Source organism: Mandrillus leucophaeus, unplaced genomic scaffold (genome assembly GCF_000951045.1).
Source record: "Mandrillus leucophaeus isolate KB7577 unplaced genomic scaffold, Mleu.le_1.0 Scaffold139, whole genome shotgun sequence".
Taxonomy (NCBI): Eukaryota; Metazoa; Chordata; class Mammalia; order Primates; family Cercopithecidae; genus Mandrillus; species Mandrillus leucophaeus.
The window spans coordinates 1,259,378-1,275,830 of NW_012101354.1; the positions used below are offsets into that span (position 1 = coordinate 1,259,378).

Consider the following 16,453-nt stretch of genomic DNA (forward strand, 5'->3'; position numbering starts at 1 on the left):
GCCTGCAATCCCAGCACTTTGGGAGGCCGAGGCGGGTAGATCATGAGGTCAGGAGTTCAAGACCAACTTGGTCAAGATGGTGAAACCCTGTCTATACTAAAAATACAAAAGTTAGCCAGGTATGGTGGCACATGCCTGTAGTCCCAGCTATTCGGGAGGCTGAGGCAGGAGAATCGCTTGAACCCAGGAGGCAGACGTTGCAGTAAGCTGAGATCATGCCACTGAACTCCAGCCTGGGCAACAGAACGAGACTCCGTATCAAAAAAATACATATATATATATAAGAGAAGATATTGCACCCATGATATAAAAACAGAATGCTTTTTTTTGTTTTTTGGGACAATCTTGCTATGTTGCCCAGGCTAGAGTACAGTAACGTGATCACTGCTCATTGCAGCCTGGACCCCTGAGCTCAAGTGATACTCCCACCTCAGCCTCATGAGTAGCTAGAACTATAGGTGCACTGCACCACAACCAGCTAATTTGTTTTTTGTTTTTAATTAAGAAAATGTGGGGGAATGGAGTCTTGCCATGTTCCCCAGGCTGTTCTTGAACTCCTGGGCTCAAGTGATCCTCCCGCCTCGGCCTCCCAAAGTGTGGGATTACAAGCATGAGCTACTACACCCAGCCCTAGTTTCTTAATAATACCCCCTGAAAACTAGAATACAGGCCATGGGAAAGGTGGCTCACGCCTGTAATCCCAGCACTTTGGGAGGCCGAGGTGAGCGGATCACTTAGGGTTAGGAGTTCTAGACCAGCCTGGGCAATGTGGTGAAACCCCATCTCTACAAAAAATACAAAATCCAGATGGGCGTTGTGGCATGCACCTGTAGTCCCAGATAGTTGAGACAGTGAGGCAAGAGGATTGCTTGAGCCTCAGAGGTAGTGGCAGCAAGTCAGCCTGAGCCGTGTTCATGCCACTGCATCGCAGCCTGGATTACAAAGTGAGATCCTGTCTCAACACCAACAAACAAGATTCCTCTGGATGCTGAAACATTGAGAAAAATAAAAACAAACAAAAAGAAAACTGAAAACAATGAGGCAATGCCTTCAAAATCTAAAGAAACATTATTTTAAATGTAGAATTCTATACTCTGCCAAGATGTTTTCAGGCATACACAAAATAAACTTGCTGTGCTCCTTTCTCAGGAAGCTACTGGATGACAAATTCTGTTAAAACAGAGGATGAAACAAAAGAAAACCAAAACATGGCATCCAGGAAAGAAGTGATTCCCAGGATGAAGGTGTAGGGAAGGGCCAGAACTGCAACTTTACAGCAGGTTTAGGACAACCAATCCACATTGGAGCAAGCTCAGGAGGCCATCACATGAGGTTAACAGGTTACCTACTGTATTTGACCAATTTGAGAGGAGGTTTCTATTTCTGAAAGTAAAAGAATAAAAACAAAAACAATGCTGGGTGTGGTGGTTCACGCCTGTAATTCCAGCACTTTGGGAGGCTGAGGTGGGCAGACTGTTTGAGCTCACGAGTTTGAGACCAGTGTAGGTAACCTGGCGAAACCCCGTCTCTACAAAAAAAAATATAAAAATTAGTCAGGCATTGTAATCCCAGCACTTCAGGAGGCCGAGGCGGGCGGATCACAAGGTCAGGAGTTCAAGACCAGCCTGGCCAAGATGGTGAAACCCCATCTCTACTAAAAATACAAAAATTAGACGGGCGTGGTGGCACATGCCTGTAATCCCAGCTACTTGGGAGGCTGAGGCAGCAGAATCGCTTGAACCCGGGAGGCGGAGGTTGCAGTGAGCAGAGATCATGCCACTGCATTCCAGCCTGGGCAATAAGAGCGAAACTCTGCCTCAAAAACAACAACAAAAAATAAATTATAATATTCTATAGTAAATAGTATAGATAATGCCTGAAATGGAAAAATTAAGAACTAGCCATATAAGTTCATTCTTTGGGAATAAGGAAGTAAGTACAGGAAGAGCTAGCTAAGAAGTTAAATTACTTCTGGGAGTAGGCCTCAAGACTGCAGAGGGTTGGGGCAGGACCCTACCAATTTTTATTACAAATCTAACTTTTAAAACTATATGGGCCAGGCACGGTGGCTCATACCTGTAATCCCAGCACTTTGGGAGGCCAATGTGGGAGGATCACTTGAGCCCAGGAGTTCAAGACCAACCTGGGAAACAGACCCCATCTCTATAAAAAAAATTAAAAATTAGCCTGGCATGGTGGTACACACCTATAGTCCCAGCTACTTGGGAGGCTGAGGCATGAGAATTGCTTGAGCCTGAGAGGCAGAGGTTGCAGTGAGCCAAGACAGCGCCACTGCACTCCAGCCTGGGCGACAGAGTGAGACTCCATCTCAAAAAAAAAAAAAAAAAATTAGCTGGGTGTGGTAGTGTGTGCCTTAGTCCCAGCTACGCAGGAGACTGAGGCAGGGGGATCCTTTAGGCCAGGTTGAGGCTACAGTGAGCTATGATCACACCACTGCACCCCAGCCTGGGCGACAGAGCACAGACTTTAAAATTTTAAAAATATATACTTTTTTTTTTTTGAGACAAGAGTCTCCGTCACCCAGGCTGGAATGCAGTGGCACGATCTCGGCTCACTGAACCTCCGCCTCCCGGGTTCAAGCAATTCTCCTGCCTCAGCCTCCTGAGTAGCTGGGATTACAGGTGTATGCCACCATGCCCGGCTAATTTTTTTTTTTTTTTTTTGTATTTTTAGTAGAGACAGAGTTTCACCATATTGGTCAGACTGGTCTTGAACTCCTGACATTGTGATCCACCCACCTTGGCCTCCCAAAGTACTGGGATTACAGGCGTGAGCCACCACACCCAGCCAAAAAAAACATACTTAAAAAAAAATTATAAAGGGAATAGATGTTCCTTGTGAAATATTTGAACAGTATGATATAAAGTCTCAAGGTAAGGTTACTTGTAGTGTGGATTTGATGCGTGTACACTGAGAGGAAAACACCAGCAGGGTGTTTAGGACAGCAGATATTCAGGAGACAGCATAACTGATGCAGGGAGGTGCTGGCGGGAAGGAGGGAGCCAGAGCTTCCTGCCTCAAGACCTTGACTCTGTAAAGATGTCAGGCCTCTGTTGAGAGTAATGGGGGATTAGAGGAAGGTATAGTAGTTGCTACAAGGAACTGACTTGCAGGGCTGACCAGGGTCACTGAAGGCAGCGAGCAATAGGAAACTACTGTTTGGTGGTGATTCAACTGGTGAGACAGGTCTGAGACAAGTCTGGATTTTGATCCTGGTTCTACCTCTTCATTAGCTAAATATCCTTGGCCAAATAACTTAAACTTGCCGAACCTTAGAAGTACACATGAAAAAACTGAAAAGGTTGAATACCATTCCACACTTGGGGTTCAGCTGTGTCAGAGTGCAGAGTAAAAGTTATTGGCAAGAAGGTGGTTTAAACAAGGTCTTCGTTCATTAGAAATGGAAATACGGCTCCTGGGCCTGTAATCCCGGCACATTAGGAGGCCCAGACAGGTGGAAAGAGAGACATGGAGAACTCAACAAGGAAGGCTCTTCTTTAGGCCAGGTGCTCCTCCTCTCTCTCACACTCAACACCATCACTATTTGAAGCAAGAAAGGAAAAAAAGTTGCCAAGCTTTATTTAGGCTGTAATGGTTACAGATAACACACATCTAACCCTATATTCCGTGCTTCCCATGCAGTCCCCTGAGCAGGCTCAGCTACCCTTTCCCTCCAGTCTCACTTCTTGTCTTCCTCTTTCTTGTCCTTCTTGCCGTCCTTGGTGGCCTGGGAGGCCAGGGAGCCCATAGCATTTCGAATGGCTTCATTGTTAGGATCCACACCTGGAAGGTTCTCTAGGACACTCTGAAGGAACTCGGGGTCCTGCATCACGTCGTAATCATCCTCCTCCTGCAAACAGGCAGTGTGAGCTCAGGGGAGGGTGTGGAGCAGCAGGGAGTAAGCAGGTGTGAAGGACAGGAGCATGCCGCTGCCAGGGCTCCCCTGCCTTCTGACTGTGTAGGGATTCGGGCACCTCTGGCCGAGGTAAGGAAAGGACAAATCAGCAAAATCCTTTCTATGGCATGAATGCAAACAGTTATTACTGACCAAATAGAGGAGGCGCCTGTTGAGAACTCTGTTAATTGAGCTCTGAGGAGAAAAACAAATTCCATCACACTGAGGTTTCCTGCTCTCAAGACACCCAGTTCTCCTTTTTCTTTTTCCCAGACCTTCTTTTCTCCCTCCTGGGTAGACATCCTAGAGAACTGCCCAGGCTGCTCCCACCAGCAAGGAAGGAAAATTACAGAACATGAGGACACTTCTCCAACTTTGACCACTAGCATTGCTACCTTAGCAAGGTTTACATGTAAGAAATGCATATCCATGTGTTTCCCTCTGCTCCTCAAAGGACTTAGCTATGGTAGAAATGCTCCCAGCCTCAGAGGGATGAGGATCTAAATTCAAGGACTTTAAACCTGACGCGAGGGCAGGTTTGGGTCTCACCTTGGCTGGCTCAGATGTGTCCATGGCTGAGCTGGCATCAATGTCTGCTGATTCCGCCTGGCCAAACTCTGAGGAAGAGAGGTCACTCTGTTCAGTTACCCTTCTTCATCCCAGCCCTCTGCCTAGGCACCACCCAGGCTCTGGCTCACCTGCTCCCTGCAGGGACATCTGCATGGCATAAGCAATCTGCTCTTCCTCAGTCATACTGCTTAGGTCAGGAAGCCCAGTGCGGCCAAACTCTTGCTGGCTGATGGTCATCTTCAGCAGGGCATCATCTGAGTCTGGGAAAAGGAAAAGAGGAGCAGGGTAGAATTGATGCCATATCCACACAGGCCAGCCTCCAAAGCCATTCCCCTAGCCCGGCCCTCCCACATATTCCTACTCTGTCAGACCTCCACACTCTCCCTGCAGTGCCTACACCCAGCTTTCAATGTTTAGCATCCCACAGTCCCAGGACTTCAGATTCCACCTCTTTCACCTTCAGTCCCAGTCGTAGCAATCCCGGCCTCAGCAGCAGAAGCTGCAGCTGCCCGCCGGGCCTCCTCCTCCTGCCGCTGCCGCTGCTCTTCCATTGATACACGAAGGGCCTGATGAAGAGCAGGGCACAATCAGGGCTCCCCTGCCCTCACTCCTACAGGGAGCTGGGAAAGTTAGTTGGGTTGTAGGAAAGGAACATAAAGGGGCAGCTTCTGGTTTATCACACAGAGAAGCTGGAGGGATAAGCAGTGGTATGGGATTAAAAAGGACTTGGGAGAAGCCTTGGTTTTCATCAGGGGGAGTGAAAAAGAAAGCGTCTGACATTAGTGCTCCTAGAGATCAGACAGAAGTATAGGGAAGAGGGGGCAAAAGGAGGTCTTGGAATATGAGTTACTGGGAGTGTCTAGGACTGTTCAGCCTAGTAGAAGCTCTGTGATGTGTGTGCCAGAAAAGAACAAAAAAGGGCCTTTGGGCTCTACCTGGGGTCAACATTTGCTCACCAAGGCCAGCTCAGGATCAGCACTGGGATCTACTCCAAATTCAAAGTCACTGGCACCAAGACCCAGCATGGCACCACCTTCGCCAGCCAAAATCGGAGAACTGATGAGAGCATCAGCCAAGCTGGGCCCAGGAGGCACTGTCACCAGATGAGAACCGGTTCCATCTTTGCCATTCAACGTGTTTACAAAGGCTGTCAGCTTTTCTGTGTTCACCTCCTGGTGAGGAAAGAACACAGGACGCCCTCCTTCAGGCCTTGCTCCCTGTTCTTTGCCATTTCCATACTACTCTGCTACAGTGCCCACACTCCTCAGGGTTAAGGACCATTCTGTTTATAACCAAATTAAGCCAATGCCCTCCAATCAGTCCCTACTCACCTCTTCCCCAAAATTGATAATGTCAACATTTACTTTCTCCTTCTTGAGGCGTTTAGCCAGTTTCACCAGCTGGGAAGAAGGGGAGAAAAATCAAGAAATCTGTTCCATACTCGAGGGGGGAAGGACCTGCCGCATAAAAGCATACAGAACTCTATTGACCTCCCCAAGGTCCTACAACAGAAAAACTGAATTCTCCACATTCACCTTTCCCCAAAGTCATGAGCCTGATGCCTCTGCCAGGTTCTCCTGAGGGATGAAAGACCTCAGTCCCAAACACTGGCTGCCCACATTCCCCAGCTGCCACTTGGACTCACATCCTTCTCATTGTCCTCCACCGGGCTTCCCACAAAGGCAATGATGCGCATCTTGTGATTCTTGCCCTGTCGGTGCTTCAGAGCCAGCTTGTAAAGGGAGAGGAAGTTCTCAGAGTCAACCAGAGAAATCACTCAGCTCTTTCCTCTGTCACTCGGTTCCGTTTTCTTACAGTTTCTTTGTACCTCAAGTATACCATCTACCATCACGCTCACACAAGATTTAACACCCCCAATTCCTCCCTTTTTGCTATGACTCTCTGTGCATAAAGAAGGGAGGTTAATTCTCCCTTTTTTTTTTTTTTTTTTTTGAGATGGAGTCTCGCTCTGTCACCCAGGCTGGAGTGCAGTGGCACGATCTCGGCTCACTGCAACCTCCACCTCCTGGGTTCCAGCGATTATCCTGCCTCAGCCTCCCGAGTACTGGCCAATTTTTATATTTTTAGTAAAGATGGAGTTTTACCACGTTGGGCAGACTGGTCTCGAACTCCTGACCTCAGGTGACCCTCCCAAAGTGCTGGGATTACAGGTGTGAGCCACCGCACCCAGCCTTTTTTTTTTTTTTTAAAAAAAAAAAAAAAAGAGAAACACGGTCTCGCTATGTGCCAGGTCTTAAACTGCTGGCCTTCAGCAATCCTCCTCCCTTGGCCTCCCAAACTGCTGGGATTACAGGCGTGAGCTACCACACCTAACCTTAATTCTCAATTCTAGGGATTTTTCCCCTTACAACCCTCAACTACCCTTGACTCATCCCCCATATCCTTTCTATGCCAAGTTAACTTTTTCTTGCTCTGGTCCTAGCTCAGGAATCCAGGGGAGAAATAAGTATGATGGAGGCAGGACCTCAGAGCAGGGAGAGACAGTCCAGAGAACCCAGTAGGACTCACATGGGCCACGCGGATACCAGTGCAGAAGGTGATCTTGCCCTTGGGTTGGACAGTGTGCAGCTTGGACAGGATACGGCCAGTGTCTGGGGTGAGTGTGGTCAGCACTTCACAGTCACTGGGATGTAGGAAAAGCATTTCAGTGAGTTCAGGTCAGCACAACTACCTCTAAACTGTGTCTGAGTTTTCTTTAAAGACCTGGATAATAACCACTATTTCTATTCTAACAGTAATCTCTATTCTTCTTTTTTATTTTTTGAGACAAAGTCTTGCTCTGTCACCCAGGCTGGAGTGCAGTGGCACAATCTTGGCTCACTGCAATCTCCGCCTCCTGGGTTCAAGGGATTCTCCTGCCTCAGTCTCCAGAATAGCTCGGATTACAGATGTGCACCACCATGCCCGGCTAATTTTTGTATTTTTAGTAGAGACAGGGTTTTGCCATGTTGGCCAGGCTGGTCTCGAACTCCTGACCTCAAGTGATCCGTCTGCCTTGGCCTCCCAGAATGCAGGGATTACAGGTGTGAGCCACTGTGCTTGGCCTCTATTCTTCTTAATCAAATATCTAGTATTTAATGGAAACCAAGCACAGAAATAATTAAGTGGTTGGCTTTGTAAGAAACCTGCCCTCTACTTCCAAATGTTTTCCCCTAACTCCTTTTAAAGGCTCACAGGGCCCTGAGAATCCACCAAAATAACGATGCTACTTTGTATCTCTCCTGTCTTCTCCACCTCCAGACCCATTTTCCCAGCTAACACTATGTACACTGGAGTGGGAGGCTACTCATTTAAGAATTATCAGTTCCTAAAACAAAACACTTTTAGGGTAAAAGGATGTGTGATATATGCCTAGGGGCTCTGATCCAAAAATTTCTTTTTCTCTTTTTTTTTTTTTTTTGTCTCATTCTGTCACCCACGCTGGTGTGCAGTGGTATGATCTTGGCTCACTGCAACCTCCGCCTCCCGGGTTCAAGCGATTCTCCTGCCTCAGCCTCCTGAGTAGCTGAGATTACAGGTACCCACCACCACGCCTGGCTAATTTTTGTATTTTTAGTAGAGACAGGGTTTTGCCCTGTTACCCAGGCTGGTCTCAAACTCCTGGGATTACAGGCGTGAGCCACTGCGCCCAGCCCAAAATCACTTTTCACTGACTTTAAAATATATTATGAAATTTCACCCCTTACCCTAGCCCTGCCCAACAAACAATAAAAAGAAACAGAAATTTCACCCCAGGAGATTTAGCTTCTGTACTGTATTAAATTAAACCGAGCAGGTTAATACAAAAAACAAGTTGCTATTAACATTTACACTAAAAAGTGAAGAAGGCAATCTAGGAAGGTGATGGGCAAAAGCAGCCTCAAGGAATCTACAGAAGAGTAGCATGTAACAACCACCCACCTACTGAGTCCCCTCCTCCTCTGTCCCCCATACTTAGCCAGTGTGATAAGGCCCACGTTGTTCTCGGGGTTGCTGCGGGTCTTTGAATGACAAACTATGTTGACAGCGTCCTGCTGGGCCTGCAGCCGGGTGGGTAAGAAGTCTCCATTCCGCATATACTCACTGTTGTCCACACTGTCAGATTAGAGTTGAAGGACAAGAGAGAAGAAATGTAGAAGTTCTCCAAAGCCTTCTCTCCAGTTCCAGGGGCCCCCTATAGCAGCAGCTCTCAGTCTTCATAGAATCACCTGTAGCTTTTTTTTCCTTTTTTAAATCTACAGATGATCAAGCCTTAGCCCACATTTATTGACTCAGAATAACCAATGAGGAATTTTTTTTTTTTTTTTTTTTTTTTGAGGCAGGGTCTTGCTCTGTCACTCAGGTGGAGTAGAGTGGTGCACTCATGGCTCACTGCAGCGTCCACCTCCTGGGCTCAAGTGATCCTCTCACCTCAGCCTCCCAAGTAGCTGGGATTATAGGTGCGAGCCACCACGCCCAGCTACCTTTTAAATTGTTTTGTAGAGACAGGGGTCTAAATATGTTGCCCAAGCTGGTCTTGAACTTCTGAGCTCAAGTGATCCTCCTGCCTCTACCTCCCCAAGTGCTGGGATAACACGTGTGAGCCACCTGTTATCTGTGTTTCAGATAATCACCTGTTTCACCTGTGCCCAGCCAAAAAAATTTTTAAATCTTTACAAAGTGATTCTGATGAGCTCCAAAGGTGGTGATCTACTGATGAACCACAGCACCTTCTTATAAGCTGCACTTAAGTGCTACTAAGCTTTGTCATGGATAAATAATTTAACCCTCCCATTAAATGGCAGTAATCCAAATACAAGAAATGAAGAAGGTAACTTAAAAATATCTATAGCTGGGCGTGGTGGCTCACGTCTGTAATCCCAGCACTTTGGGAGGCCGAGGCGGGCAGATCACCTGAGGTCAGGAGTTCGAGACCAGCCTGACCAACATGTAGAAACCCTGTCTCTACTAAAAATTAAAAATTAGCTGGGCATGGTGGCACATGCCTGTAATCCCACCTACTTGGGAGGCTGAGACAGGAGAATCACCTGAACCCAGGAGGTGGAGGTTGTGGTGATCACGCCATTGCACTGTAGCCTGGGCAACAAAAGCAAAACTTCGTCTCAAAAAAAAAGAAAAAAAAATCTATAAAATAGGCTGGGCATGGTGGCTTATGCCTGCAATCCCAGCACTTTGGGAGGTGGAGGCAGGTGTATCACTTGAAGTCAGGAGTTCGGGTCCAGTGTTGGCTAACATCGTGAAACCCCGTCTCTACTAAAAATACAATAATTAGCGAGGCGTGGTGGTACACACTTGTAGTCCCAGCTACTCAGGAGGCTGAGGCAGGAGAATTGCTTGAACCCGGGAGGCCAAGGTTGCAGTGAGTTGAGATCACGCCACTGCACTCCAGCCTGGGCGACAAAGTGAGACTCCGTCAGGAAAAAAAAAAAAAAAAAAAAAAAACTATAAAATAGGGCCAGGCGTGGTGGCTCACACCTGTAATCCCAGCACTTTGGGGGGCTGAGGCGGGCAGATCACTTGAGCTCAGGAGTTTGAGACCACACTGGCAAACATGGTGAAACTCCATCTCTACTAAAAAATATAAAAATTAGCCAGGGGTGGTGGCAGGCGCCTGTAATCCCAGCTACTTGGGTAACTGAGGCAGAAGAATCACTTGAACCCGAGAGGTGGAGGTTGCACTGAGCCGAGATCGTGCCACTACCTAAAAAAAAAAAGTCTATAAAATAACACACACTTGGCAGCACTGAATGCAGAAAAGTACAATCCAATCCTCATTAAATGCTTAACAGCTTCGACAGCTGAACTGAATGGTAAAAATGAGGTTTTGTGGATCTGAAGTCTCACCTTAGATCCCTGCAACTTTTCATGATCTAAAAGCATCCAGATAATGTGAAATATAATCTCGAGTTTCTCAAAGACCAAAAGAAGGCAGGTAAGTGATGCAGTTATATAAGCTCCTATAAGGATCAATTCTTGATGACCTCTGAGGTCCCTAAGAGCTCTAATAGTTAAGGTTCTACCTGTGCTAACGGACGGAAGCAGTGCCCTAGATGAGATACCTCATTTCTTTCTTTTTTTTTCTTTCTTTCTTTTTTGAGACAGAGTTTCGCTCTTGTTGCCCAGGCTGGAGTGCAATGGCACAATCTTGGCTCACCGCAACCTCTGCCTCCGAGGTTCAAGCAATTCTCCTCCCTCAGCCTCCCAAGTAGCTGGGATAACAGGCATGCACCACCACGTCCCGCTAATTTTGTATTTTTAGTAGACGCAGGGTTTCTCCATGTTGGTCAGGCTGGTCTCGAACTCCCGACCTTAGATGATCCACCCATGTCAACCTACCAAAGTACTGGGATTACAGGTGTGAGCCACTGCACCTGGCCTTCATTTCTTCTTTTTAAAATTTTATCTATTTTTTAGGCTGGGCATGGTGGCTCACGTCTGTAATCCCAGCACTTTGGGAGGCCGAGAAGGGAGAATCGCTTGAGCCCAGGAGTTGGCGAACAGCCTGGACAACACAGGGAGACCCGGTCTCTACAAAAAAAAAATTTTCATTTATTTTTCATTTTACAGAGATAGAGTCTCACTTTGTTGCCCAGGCTAGTCACAAAGTCCTAGACTCATACAGTCCTCCTGCCTTGGCCTCCCAAAGTGCTGGGATTATAGGTGTGAGCCACGGCACCTGGCCAAGACATCTCATTTCTATTGGCAAGAAAAATATAAGCTTGTGTCAATTTTTTTTCTTTAGTATGCTTTGTCTGGCAATAAATCAAAAATGGTAAAGAGAGGTAATTAAGAAGGTACTAGAAAACAAGTATTAATAGAAAAGGGAATACAGGTTGAGTACACCTAATCAGAAACGATTGAGATCCAAAATGCCCCAAATCAGAAAGTTTTTGAATGCTGACATGATGTTCAAAGGAAATTATCGGCCGGGCGCGGTGGCTCAAGCCTGTAATCCCAGCACTTTGGGAGACCGAGACGGGCGGATCACGAGGTCAGGAGATCGAGACCATCCTGGCTGACACGGTGAAACCCTGTCTCTACTAAAAAAAAAAAAAAAAAAAAAAAAAAAAAAAACTAGCCAGGCGAGGTGGCAGGCGCCTGTAGTCCCAGCTACTCGGGAGGCTGAGGCAGCAGAATGGCGTGAACCCGGGAGGCGGAGCTTGCAGTGAGCTGAGATCCGGCCACTGCACTCCAGCCTGGGCGACAGAGCGAGACTCCATCTCAAAAAAAAAAAAAAAAAAAAGGAAACTATCACTGGAGCACTTCAGACCTCCAGATTAAGAATACTCCCCTGGTTAAGTATAATGTAAATATTCCAAAATCTGACAAAAATCCAAAATCTGAAACACATCTAGTCCTAGCCATTTCAGATAGGGAATACTCAACCTGTCTAGGATAGTGTTGAGGCACAGTTTCAAGCGCAGGCACAGGTTCAAACACAGTCATAGCTCACCGTAGCCTCAACCTCCCAGGCTCAATAGATCTTCCCACCTCAACCTCCCGAGTAGCTGGGACCACAGACATGCATCACCACACGGGCTAATTTTTGTATTTTCAGTAGAGACAGGGTTTCACTATGTTGGCCAGGTTGGTTTTGAGCTCCTGACCTCAGATGATCTGCCCGCCTCAGCCTGTCAAAGTGCTGGGATTACAGGTGTGAGCCACTGCACCTGGCCATTTCACATATTTTTTGAGACAGAATCTTGCTCTGTCACCCCGGCTGGAGAGCAGTGGTGAAATCACAGCTCACTGTAACCTCAAACTCCTGGGCTTAACCCCTCCTCCTGCCTCAGCCTCCTAAGTAGCTGGGATTACCGCCAAAACCTTTATTTTAAAAGAGAATACAGGCTGGGTGTGATGGCTCATGCCTATAATCCCAGCACTTAGGGAGGCCAAGGAGGGAGGCTCTCCTGAGCCGCCCAAGAGTTCAAGACCAGCCTGATCAATATGGCAAAACCCCATCTCTACAAAAAATACAAAAATTAGCTGAGCATGGTGGTGTGTGCCTATAGCCCCAGCTATTCAGGAGGCTGAGGCAGGAGGATCAATTGAGCCCTAGAGGTCGAGGCTGCAGTGAGCCAAGATCACACCACTGCACTCCACCCTAGGTAACAGAATGAGACCCTGTCTCCCAAAAAAAAAAAAAAAAGCACACTCAAAAAGGGTAATACAATGGCACATGCGTAGGGCAGTCACATCAACAGTAGGTTCCCCATGATGCCCCACATGGGGCCAAGAACTATGTGCATACTGCCGGGAGTGGTGACTCACGCCTGTAACCCCAGCACTTTGGAAGGCTGAGGAGGGCGGATCACCAGGTCAGGAGTTCGAGACCAGTCTGACCAACATGGAGAAACCCCGTCTCTACTAAAAATACAAAATTAGCGGGGCATGGTGGCACATGCCTGTAATCCCAGCTGCTAGGGAGGGTGAGGCAGGACAATCGCTTGAACCTGGGAGGCGGAGGCTGCGGTGAGCCAAGATCGCACCATTGCACTGCAGCCTGGGCAACAAGAGCGAGACTGGGTCTCAAAAAAAAAAAAAAAAAGAACTACGTGCATACTGCCACAAAAATAATAAAATACCTTGGCTGGACACGGTGGCTCACGCCTGTAATGTCAGCACTCTGAGATGCTGAGGCGGGCGGATCACCTGAGGTCAGGTGTTCGAGATCAGCCTGACCAATATGATGAAACCGCATCTCTACTAAAAATACAGAAAAAAAATTACCTGGTCATGGTGGCAGGCGCCTGTAATCCCAGCTACTCGGGAGGCTGGAACAGGAGAATCCCTTGAACCCAGGAGGCGGAGGTTGCAGTGAGCCGAGATAGCACCACTGCACTCCAGCCTGGGCAACAAGAGCGAGACTCCATCTCAGAAAAACAAACAAAACAAACAAACAAACAAAACAAACCTAGGAATACAACTAACCAGGGAGATGAAAGATCTCTACAATGAGAATTACAAAATACTGCTCAAATAAAGAAGATACAAACAAGTGGAAAAACATCCCACGCTCATGAATAGGAAGAATCAGTATCATTAAAATGGCCATACTGCCAGGCATGGTGGCTCACACCTGTAATTCAAGCACTTTGGGAGGCCGAGGTGGGCAGATCACTTGAGGCCAGGAGCTCAAGACCAGCCCGGCCAACATGGCCAAACCCCATCTTTGCTAAAAATACAAAAAATAAGCCAGGTATAATGGCAGGTGCCTGGAATCCTAGCTACTTGGAAGGCTGAGGCACAATAATCACTTGAGCCTGGGAGGCGGAGGTTGCAGTGAGCTGAGATCACACCACTGCACTCCAGCCTGGGCGACAGAGCAAGACTCTGTCTTATAAATAAATAAATAAACAAACAAACAAACAAGCCATACTGCCCAAAGCAATTTACAGATTCAATGCTACTCCTATCAAACTACCAAGGACATTCTTCAAAGAACTAGAAAAAACTATTTGAAAATTCGTATGGAACCAACAAAGAGCCGGAAAAGTCAAGGCAATCCTAAGCTAAAAGAACAAAGCTGGAGGCAACTTTACCCAACTTCAAACTACTACTACAGGACTACAATAACCAAAACCACACGGTATTGGTACAAAAACAGGCACAGAAACCAATGGGACAGAATAGAGAGTCTAGAAATAAGGCTGCACACCTATGACCATCTGCTCTTGGACAAAGCTGACAAAAGCAGTGAGGAGAAAGAGTCCCTATTCAATAACTGGTGCTAGCATAACTGGCTAGCCATATGCAGAAGATTGAAGATGGACCCCTTTCTTAAACCATACACAAAAATTAACTGAAGACGGATTAAAGACTTACTGTAAAACTCAAAACTATAAAAATCCTGGAAGATGGGCCGGGCACAGTAGCTCACGCCTGTAATCCTAGCACTTTGGGAGGCTGAGGCGGGTGGATCACCTGAGGTCAGGAGTTTGAGACCAGCCTGACCAACATGGAGAAACCCTGTCTCTACTAAAAACACAAAATTAGCTAGGTATAGTGGCACATGCCTGTAATCCCAGCTACTCGGGAGGCTAAGGCAGGAGAATCGCTTGAACCCGGGAGGTGGAGGTTGCAGTGAGCCGAAGGTTGCAGTGAGCCAAGATTGTGCCATTGCACTCCAGCCTGGGCAGTAAGAACAAAAAAAAAAAAGTGGGCAAAGGAGCCAGGCGTGGTGGCTCAACACCTGTATTCCCTGAAGTTTGGGAGGCTGAGTCGGGTGGATCATCTGAGCTCAAGAGTTTGAAACCAGCCTGGCCAACATGATGAAATCCCGTCTCTACTAAAAATACAAAAAATTAGCCGGGCATGGTGGTGGACACCTGTAATCCCAGTTACTCAGGAGGCTGAGGCAGGAGAATCACTTGAACCCAGGAGGCGGAGGTTGCAGTGAGCTGAGATGGCACCACTGCACTCAATCTGGGCAAGAAGGGCAAAACTCCATCTCAAAAAGAAAAAAAAAAAGTGGGCAAAGGACATGAACAGATATCAGATACTTTATTTTTATTTATTTATGTATTTATTTGAGAGGGAGTCTCACTCAGTCGCCCAGGCTGGAGTGCAGTGGCACCATCTCGGCTCACTGCAACCTCCACCTCTGGGGTTCAAACGATTCTCCCACCTCAGCCTCCGAAGTAGCTGGGACTGCAGGTGCCCACCACCGCGCCTGGCTAAATTTTGTATTTTTAGTAGAAACAGGGTTTCACCATGTTGGCCAGGCTAGTCAGGAACTCCTGACCTCAGGTGATACACCCACTTCGGCTTTCCAAAGTGCTGGCATTACAGACCTGAGCCACCGCGCCTGGCCACTTTTCAAAAGAAGACATACTATACGGCCAACAAGCATATGAAAAAAACCTCAGTATCACTGATCATTAGAGAAATGCAAATAAATCAAAACCACAATGAGATACCACCTAACACCAGTCAGAATGGCTATCCTAAAAAGTCAAAAAAGAAGCTGGCAAGGTTGCGAGAAAAGAGAACACTGGTATACCGTTGGTGCAAGTGTAAATTAGTTCAATCATTGAGAATCACTTGAACCCAGGAGGCGGAGGCTGCAGTGAGCCGGATTGGGCCACTGCACTCCAGTTCGGGCGACAGAGCGAGACCGTCTCAAAAAAAAATTATTCATCGTTTATCTGAAATTCAAATTTCACTGGGCATCCTGTATGTTACCTGGCAACGCTATGCTCCCCCAAAAAACTAAAAAGACGAAATCTCATAGGTGTCTGTCTCACCCAATTGGTGATTTGTGTTCGTCAACTATTCTGTATTACATTCAATGATTACAGGTAGAAGGAACTCTTGCAATCCTGCAAAAATTTATGTCCTCCCCATCTAATGTGACTCCTAATAGGTACTCAGCCCAAGCCTGAGACTGACGAAGACAGCTACCTCACCGGATAAAGCCTTTGTGTCAGACAGCCCTGGGTTTAAATCTTGACTCCACCACTTAACTAGCTGTGTGATTTTGGACAAATCACTCAAAATCGCTGAGACTCGGTATCCTGAACCGTAAAACGGAGAGATAATTTACCTTAAGGTGTGGTTGTGAGGTTTAAGTGAGATAAACAAAATGACTGATACATAAAAAGCAATCTGTAAATGGTACCTTTGAAGATGACACAGGGAAAGGTAATGAAGTTAGAGACGAGGGAATGGGGAGAGGAAGGGATTAATAATCTATTTTTCTAATAGACATTATTTTGCGAAGAAAGGAGGGCAGAAAACTATTACGATGAGTCCGAGAAGCAGAACTGTGGCTAAGGACAGACCCGGGCTGCTCTAGAGAAGACGGCGCTAGAACAGAGAAAGGCAGCAGGAATGACCGGTCAATGACCGTCCCCCTGGGGGTGAGAGGGGTAACCAGGGACTGTCTGCCACTCCACGGCCCCGGGATGACTCAGGGACTCCAGCGGGCTCCTAACCTCCGGGCCCAGGGCCGCCTCTCGCCCATGA

The 16,453-nt window shown here is 47.1% G+C and overlaps 1 protein-coding gene across 1 annotated transcript in view; it reads right to left on the reverse strand.

Annotated features, from left to right (window-relative positions):
* Positions 1-3,576: 3,576 nt before the first annotated feature.
* PSMD4 (proteasome (prosome, macropain) 26S subunit, non-ATPase, 4) overlaps positions 3,577-16,453 on the reverse strand; it is a 19,288-nt gene continuing 6,411 nt past the window's right edge. Inside the window, exons 5-13 of the mRNA XM_011973551.1 lie at positions 8,441-8,581; positions 7,016-7,130; positions 6,132-6,218; positions 5,818-5,886; positions 5,443-5,658; positions 4,944-5,052; positions 4,615-4,746; positions 4,466-4,533; positions 3,577-3,871 (exon numbers count right to left, since the gene is read on the reverse strand). Of these exons, the coding sequence (XP_011828941.1) occupies positions 3,701-3,871; positions 4,466-4,533; positions 4,615-4,746; positions 4,944-5,052; positions 5,443-5,658; positions 5,818-5,886; positions 6,132-6,218; positions 7,016-7,130; positions 8,441-8,581 (1,108 nt within the window). The 3' untranslated portion in view covers positions 3,577-3,700. The remainder of the gene's footprint in view (positions 3,872-4,465; positions 4,534-4,614; positions 4,747-4,943; positions 5,053-5,442; positions 5,659-5,817; positions 5,887-6,131; positions 6,219-7,015; positions 7,131-8,440; positions 8,582-16,453) is intronic.